The following is an 8,305-nucleotide window of genomic DNA, read 5'->3' on the forward strand; positions in this document are numbered from 1 at the left end:
TATACTTAAACTATAGCTCACCAACCTTTGTGTTGACGTTTTTAAACATGTTTTTCTCAGGTGCTTAAGGTTATTTGCTTCCGCTGTCGTGCTAGTCTTGCCGTAGACACCCGCTGCTCTAGTGTTATCACCGCATGAACTGTTTATCTTGCATTCAAACTTTAATACATTTGAAACTATGTTTTGTAACGACCTAAGGGTCACATACATTTATTCATGCTTGCTATTCGTAGAAGCATACTGTTGGTGCAAAACAATTGATGTCGGTTATGACGTCATCTTTTTATCGTGAATGCAACTTCTTTTATTTCAGCATATAGTACTTAACCTTGTAATGATCCTGTTGTTGATGATTCGTACACGATGGTTTTGTACGGGGCATCACACAACCAAGTCACACTATATTTTCTTTTCTTGTCAAATTGTTGTTCAATTCAACAGACGTCATATGATAATCTCTGACGAGAGGACAGTTTCAACACGTTAACATATGTTAACACCTATTTCCTTATGAGGTAAGGCTTAGTGTGCCAACAAGATACTAGAAGTAATCTAGCTTTAGGAGGGCGGAGTGTTGCCGATTGATTTTTACCCTCGGGAAATAATCCCTGCAGACCCGGTTCACAAGTATAGAAACTTGTGGGGTGGCTTAATCAATCTGTCGTCCGTAGAGCGTAAGAGTGCTAGCCGGATGACTTCTAGTGAGAGAAAGTATAGAGAGAAAGAGAATCAACATATGCTGGGCGACAATTTGAGAATCAACATATGCTCGTAAATTTGTTATCCCCATTTCTACCGCTATGCGGAGGCCGGAGAGTAATGCCTCATATTCTGCTTCATTGTTTGAAGCATAAAAACAGAATTTCAATGCATAAGTGTACTCTTCACCGTCTGGACTTGTTAAAACTAGCCCTGCACCTGTTCCCTCTTCACTAGATGCCCCATCAGTGTGTAACTCCCACTCATGTTGTGATGGTTCCACTTTGTTGTCATACTCTACTTTTTCATTTGTCTCCAAGAGGAAATCTGCCAAAATTTGTCCTTTAACTGCATTTCGGGGAGCAAAATTGATTTCATACTCCCCCAACTCGATGGCCCATTTTGCTAAACGGCCAGATGATTCTGGACGCCGGAGTATTTGCTTCAATGGTTGATCTGTTAACACTAAGATGGGATGACCTTGAAAATATCTTCGTAAACGTCGTACAGTATGCACAAGGGCATAAACCATGCGGTGAAGTGGTGGATAATTTGTTTCACTAAGCTGCAACACCTTGCTAACAAAATATATAGGCATTTGCACGCCGTTCCGTTCTGCAATTAGGACAGAACTTATTGCTTCCTTTGAGACAGCTAAGTATAAAATTAGGGTTTCCCCCTCTTTTGGTGCTATTAATGTAGGTAATGTTTTTAACAACTGCTTGATCTCTTGGAATGCATTTTCGGCTTCCGCCGTCCACACAAAATCTTTTTTATTTAAACAGCCCTTTAACACCTTCATGAATGGAAGTGACTTTTCAGCTGCTCTGGACAAGAATCTTGTTAATGCTGCTAGACATCCATGCAGCCGCTGAACATCCTTTTTACTAGTTGGTGACTTCATATCTTCAATTGCTTGAATTTTCTTAGGATTAGCTTTAATTCCACGTTCTGTTACAATATGACCTAAGAATTTTCCTTCTTCTACACCAAACGTGCACTTCTTGGGATTTAATTTCATGTTAATTTTTCGTAGAGATGCAAAAGTTTCCTGTATATCTCGTAACATCTTTTCTTCAGTATGACTTTTGATGACAATGTCATCAACATAAGCTTCTAAGTTTCGCCCAATTTGATCCTTAAATGCCATATCAATAAGTCGTTGATATGTTGCTCCTGCATTCTTCAAACCAAAAGGCATTTTCATGTAACAGAATATGCCTTCCGTCGTGTGAAAAGCCGTTTTGTCTTCATCTTTTAAAGCCATTGGGATTTGATGATATCCCTTAGCAGCATCTAGGAAACATTTGAATCGATATCCTGCCAATGATTCAACCTTCCAATCAATTTCAGGTAAAGGATAATTGTCCTTTGGACATGCTTTGTTGATATCCGTGAAATCCACACACATCCGCCATGAATTGTCCGGCTTCCTAACCATGACCGGATTAGCTACCCATGTTTGATACTTGACCTCTCGCAAGATCCCAGCATCCACCAAACTTCGTACCTCATCACGAAGGAATTTGCTTCTTTCTGGCGCCATGCCACGCTTTTTCTGACAAACTGGATGTATGTTGGGATTCACGTTCAGCCTATGTTCTGCAATTGCCCTTGGAACACCGGTCATATCAGACGGCTGCCATGCAAAAACGTCTAGATTTGTTGTCAAAATATTGTATAATTTTTCTTTACATTCGGCGGACAACGTGTGCCCAATTATGATTTTCTGATCTGGAAATTTAAGATTTGGTGAAATTGACCCATCATCGTGTATGATTGGCTTAATTACTGCCTTTGTTACTTGGGAACACTCAATTGACTTCTGCCGTTCTGCATATAACGTTGCTACTCCGCCTGGCGTTGGAAACTTCATCATACCATGTACAGTTGATGTTACAGCTCCAAACGTCATTAAAGCAGTTCTTCCCAAAATTATGTTGTACTGTGAATTTGCTTTAACCACCAAGAACTCAATGTTGGCTGTGCGTCTTAGGGGTGGCTTGCCCAAGGTTACTTCAAGCAAAATACTTCCTTCAGACCAGGACGGCTCACTTGTAAAACTTGCCAACGGCACATATGTTTCCTTCATTTTTTCTTGTACATCTTTGGGTAGCTGTATGAAGCAATGTTCATACATAATGTCTGCTCCAGCTCCTGTGTCAGTGTAAATGTTGCGTATTAAGCAATTAGCAACTCGCGCTTCTATAATTACTGGACCATCAGATAGATTTGTGTTACACATAGAAGGAAAGGATATTAATTGCTCTTCCCAATCTTCTAATACTTCTGCCTTCCTCCGTTGTCCAGCTTTCCATGGGTGTATCATGCCCACTTCTATGGGCGTGAATTCGTTATCTTCGCCGTCTTTATCAGTGTTGGTGAGATGATTCGTCTTAATAATGGATGGCGCCATTGTTAACACCTATTTCCTTATGAGGTAAGGCTTAGTGTGCCAACAAGATACTAGAAGTAATCTAGGTTTAGGAGGGCGGAGTGTTGCCGATTGATTTTTACCCTCGGGAAATAATCCCTGCAGACCCGGTTCACAAGTATAGAAACTTGTGGGGTGGCTTAATCAATCTGTCGTCCGTAGAGCGTAAGAGTGCTAGCCGGATGACTTCTAGTGAGAGAAAGTAGAGAGAGAAAGAGAAGTGAAGTCTCAGCTCTCAAAGTTGTCAGAATCTCTGAACTGTGTAAAATGACGACCCAAGGGGTCTATTTATAGTGTCAGATCCACCAGATTGCTTGGGGACACGTGTCAGATGATGATACGTTCTGTTACTTGTGATCCGAAATTTATGCTGAAGCCTGAAGGTGGCGTTCTCCGGTCAGGGCTTACGCGCTAGGCGGCCTTCAGGGCTTACGCATGACGGAGCAGCCTGTACAGCGTAGAACGCTGAACGGAAAACTTCACAGAACTGTTGTTTCCAGCCTTCCTGATACTACTTTTATGCAACCGTTATGCCTTTTATGCGTGTATACGATAGGATACACCATTAACATACATCATACATCATATGTATAATAACATATCAAGAAATAAGTATAACAAAAAAGATTTATAATCAAAAATATATTAACATTGAGGCCATAAAAATATAAAGTTAATAAATTTATATAAAGTTATCATTCACCAAAAAAATGTTATCATACATCAAAATGTTATCATTCACGGGCTCAGCAGCACAGTCATTTGCATCAATCCAAAATCACTATTACTATTCTGACCATGGGTTTCTCATTCTACATCTCGTGACCACCTAAAATGAGACATAATATTAACACAAGTAATAAAGCAATGTGAATCATAATACTAATAAACAGAGTCTTATCAAAGATGCACACAACAGCTGGCAAGATTTTTGGCAAGATTCTAAACCAAAATTATATACTAGCACCTTACGAGAATATTATATAAAGTTAATAGCATTGGTTCACAATCCTGTAATAATGTCATTGTTGATTGTTGATGGATAATTTAGCTTTTGAATAATAGTCAATGGTTTAAATACTATGTATCATGTCAGATATTAAACTTTTTTAGGAACACACTTAATAGAATAACATATGCTATTACCTTTGCTGCCACATCTCCAAGATTTCCTGAAACAGCAAAATGATTTTGGATCACCCGAAATGAAGGATCCTTTAGCCCTCTTGCCACAGCCTGTTCAAGTTGTCAAACCACATGATCTTTTATAAGATTCAAATTCAAACCCACAATAAAAGAACGTGAAACTTAGCTAAAAACGTGAAGAAGACACGTTGTAGCATGTGATCGTACAAATCAATTCATCATGATGTTTGACAATCATGATACTTATATGACAAAACTTCTCATTCTCATTAATAATAAATTTAACTTTTAAGTCATTGCGTTGCGGTATTATATAAAAAAAAAGACTTCCTGATCTTTTAATAAATCTTATCAGCATGAACTGCCAAACAACAAGGATACAGATAAATAGAGTACCTTAGCAAGATTTCCTAAAGATGCTAGTGGCAGGAAATATGCAGGGTAGAGAGGTGTACAGAGATCAAAGATGCTGCATCATATTGAAAAATAGAATAAATGTACACATAAGATTGTTTAGACTACTCTTGTAAGATTATGCATGGACTCTTTTATAGGGCCCAGTACAATTGCAACTTCTAATTGGAAGTATAAACTCTAAGTACACATTCAATTGCAAACAAAATGTTGAAGGAAACAAAATTTCAGGCATGTTGCCTATACAATCTGCTCCATTGACTTACTCATGGAATTAAAACCGGGACAACCGTACAGCAACCATTAAGGGATTTCTGTGACATTTATAGGAAACTCACGGAGTCTATATAATCGGAATTTTGTGGCATCAATGTCCCATTATAATCCAATAATACTGCACTATTTCAAAGCAGTAGGTATGATGCGTAAAATAATCACTTAGACTCCCTAAAACAGCCCTACAAACTCAAGACTAAAAATCGTTTGGTTTTCCACATCAAGTACTAGAGCAAAAGTACTAGAGCAAAAGTACTAGAACAGAGGTTTAAGCAGTTAATAACTTCGTTTATTTATATAGATGGATGATTACCTTTTAATTGCCCCATAACCATGGCGACCAACAACCAACACCGTAGCAGTGGATATGATGAGTAAACAATGAAGTCAGGGAATCACTCCAGTTTGCAAAAAAAGATTTCAATGAAGCATTGTATAACTATGAATGGACATAAAAAAACAAATTTCAGGAGATGAAAAATAACAGGCAGTGGGCATTCAAGTGGAAAAAAACGATCTTGGAAAGTGAGAACAGTGAATGACATATTGATGATGGCAGAACGATCACTTACAGATAGGAAGTACTATCCGAAAGGCCTTGGTACAAGAATTTGGTATAATTTTGATCCCCACCTCCACAGATGCAAGAATCATGCGTTATACCAAGCTTACATATTCCAGATACAGAAAAAGATTTCCCGTTTACTTATGAGCATGATTTGATATCTGTAAGGCAAATGGGTAGCTTCAAAAGGAAACCCTTAAAGGGAAACATATCAAATGGGATGAAAGTTCCAAAACTATGTTTATGATACATAAAAACTCCTGAACCATCCTATTTAAGTGTGTGAGGGTAAATATATATATAAAAAAAGACTTTAAAGCAATATAATTTTCTTACGTCAAAGTATGGACAAAATTTACCCGTTTTGACCATGACCCACTATTATCAGTTACACAACTGTCTGCTTTTCCACCACTAAATAAAGGCCTTTACCTGGTTATCACTTATCACCATTGACTTCCTCAAAAAAAATTCATCCTCCAGTCTATCATGTTGTTCACAGAACAACAACATGATAAAATATGTTTACGTTGTTGTTGTTCACAACAGATGTTATTATCTAAATGTGATTTTGTCTACTTCAAATTTATGCTCCAACAAAGCACAACTATTATGAACCTAAATGCTTCCCTGGCATAGAGGATGCAGTTGAAATGCAAAGAGCCTAAACACCGAGGATTCATTGCTATTAGTACAACATGAAATTTGGAGGGTCTCGAATGTAATCAAACAGGTATCCTTAATTCATCGTGGCGAACTAACATAAAAAAAAAATCATTATATTAGGTTAATTTACAAGTCCACTTTTAAATATCTTTTTGTACTTTTTTTTATGAAACCCAAAGATCTAAACATCTTTTTGTACTTTTTTTTATGGAGGATCGTTTAATACTAAATGAGAAAAACCCATGAACACTTACATTACTAAATGAATAACAACAATGAAGTTTATCTAATGAATAACAATTATTTCAAGCATAGCAAATTAAGGCACGTATCGTAAATAATTTGTGCAACAGGTACGAGCCCATCTAATTAAATCAATAAAAACAACGTATGTTGAAACTAAGTCGAAATTAGGACCATACCATAGAAGGTTTTTTTCATTATTCATTTAAGAATTTAATCATAAGGTTGATTTGCAATCGAAATTCAGCATTCATCATAAAAACTTCAACTGAAACTGCAAAATCATAACAACAAAAGGTAACAATGACCAACTTTGATAATTCATTAAAGAACATGAATACACAAGGTTCTGTCAATTATCTATACTACAATGACCAACTTTGATAATATTTAATAAAGCTCAATTAGTTCAGTTCCTAGCATCTTGCTAGGCATATTTATTAATATTAATTATTTGCTAAAAATTAATGAGTTCAGTTCCTAGCCATCATGCTAGGTTTATTTATTAATATAAATATAAATAATTTGCATTTCAGAATTAATGAGTTCAGTTCCCATTTTCTATCAGTTATTCATAATTGTTTCGTGATGTATAAAACAACAAAACTAAAGATTAAGAAATAGGTTAATAGCACTTACTTGAAACATCTAGATGAACATTTATGATTACGCAATTGTGATTGAGCACCAGAACAAGTACACATAGTGAATCTGAAAAATAAGAACAAAAACCCTAGAATTGAAAATAACCTATTCATAGATTGTATAATTGAAATCGTATGTACAATTCATGATGTATGAGTAGTCCGAATTGATAACGAATTGAAATAGTGAGAATCAATTGCTTAATAAAGTGATAGAATAACATGAATCGAAAATTAAAATTTGTTAGAAAACGTAACGGACATGTACCTGCTTCATTGAGGGAGCGTGGGTGAATGAATTGACCTGAAATCATTCAAACAGAAATTACCAATATACCCTATCAGTATGAACAAGATGGAACGCATGAGCACAAGAATTAATCTGCACAAGAAGAAGGTAACGTCAGATGAACGGATGGATGATTACTTATAGGCTTATCTCAAAATACAGCTTAGCGCTACATCTTTACCCTCTATATATATATATATATATATATATATATATATATATATATATATATATATATATATATATATATATATATAGTGAAAGGATTCCTAGAAAACTAGGGTACGTAGATAACCCATAGAACTCGTGTAGATTCAGTAAATCTGCTGCAGATTTACAAAATTTTTTTTTTTTTTGCAGTTTTTTTTTCTGTGCAGATTTTTTTTTTTTTGCAGATTGACGTTTTTTTCCAGTTTTTTTTTTAAAAAAACAGTCAATCTGCACAGAAAAAAAAGTGAATCTGCAAAAAAAAACTGCAAAAAAGGTCAATCTGCACAAAAAAAAGTCAGTCTGCACAGAAAAAAGTCGATTTGAAAAAAAAAAACTGCAAAAAAAATGCAGATTGACTCAATCTGCATAAAAAAACTGAAAAAAGTCGATCTGTAAAAATAAAAAAAAAACTGGAAAAAAATCGTCAATCTGCACGCAGATTGACTGAATCTGCAAAAAAAAAATTTCTGAACAAAAAAAAATCTGCAAAAAAAAATAAAAAAAATATGTGAATCTGCACGCAGATTTAGTGAATCTGCACGAGTTCCATGAGTTCTCTACTATCATGAGTTCTCCCTGGATCCTCACCCTATATATATATATATATATATATATATATATATATATATATATATATATATATATATATATATATATATATATATATATATATATATATATATATGGTAATTGAAAATATAATTTGAAATATTATATGT

At 35.3% G+C, this 8,305-nt stretch overlaps 1 protein-coding gene across 3 annotated transcripts; it reads right to left on the reverse strand.

Moving 5' to 3' along the window:
* Window positions 1–3,794: 3,794 nt before the first annotated feature.
* Window positions 3,795–7,470, reverse strand: LOC139848345 (protein root UVB sensitive 5-like). Of its 3 annotated transcripts, none has more exons than XR_011759916.1 (8): window positions 7,356–7,470; window positions 7,083–7,154; window positions 6,623–6,717; window positions 5,542–5,695; window positions 5,283–5,408; window positions 4,676–4,748; window positions 4,280–4,369; window positions 3,795–3,962 (listed from the first exon to the last, which is right to left on the reverse strand). XR_011759916.1 is itself a non-coding variant. In XM_071838073.1 (6 exons), the coding sequence occupies exons 3-6, from the start codon at window positions 6,646–6,648 to the stop codon at window positions 3,921–3,923; spliced, it is 231 nt and encodes a 76-aa protein (XP_071694174.1). In that variant the 5' UTR covers window positions 6,649–6,717; window positions 7,083–7,154; window positions 7,356–7,470; the 3' UTR covers window positions 3,795–3,920. The 3 variants fall into 3 exon arrangements, 1 of the variants encoding a protein (XP_071694174.1); XR_011759915.1 differs by having other exon boundaries at window positions 5,542–6,291; XM_071838073.1 differs by lacking the exons at window positions 5,283–5,408; window positions 5,542–5,695.
* Window positions 7,471–8,305: the final 835 nt, after the last annotated feature.

This window comes from Rutidosis leptorrhynchoides, chromosome 5, assembly GCF_046630445.1.
Source record: "Rutidosis leptorrhynchoides isolate AG116_Rl617_1_P2 chromosome 5, CSIRO_AGI_Rlap_v1, whole genome shotgun sequence".
Taxonomy (NCBI): domain Eukaryota; kingdom Viridiplantae; phylum Streptophyta; class Magnoliopsida; order Asterales; family Asteraceae; genus Rutidosis; species Rutidosis leptorrhynchoides.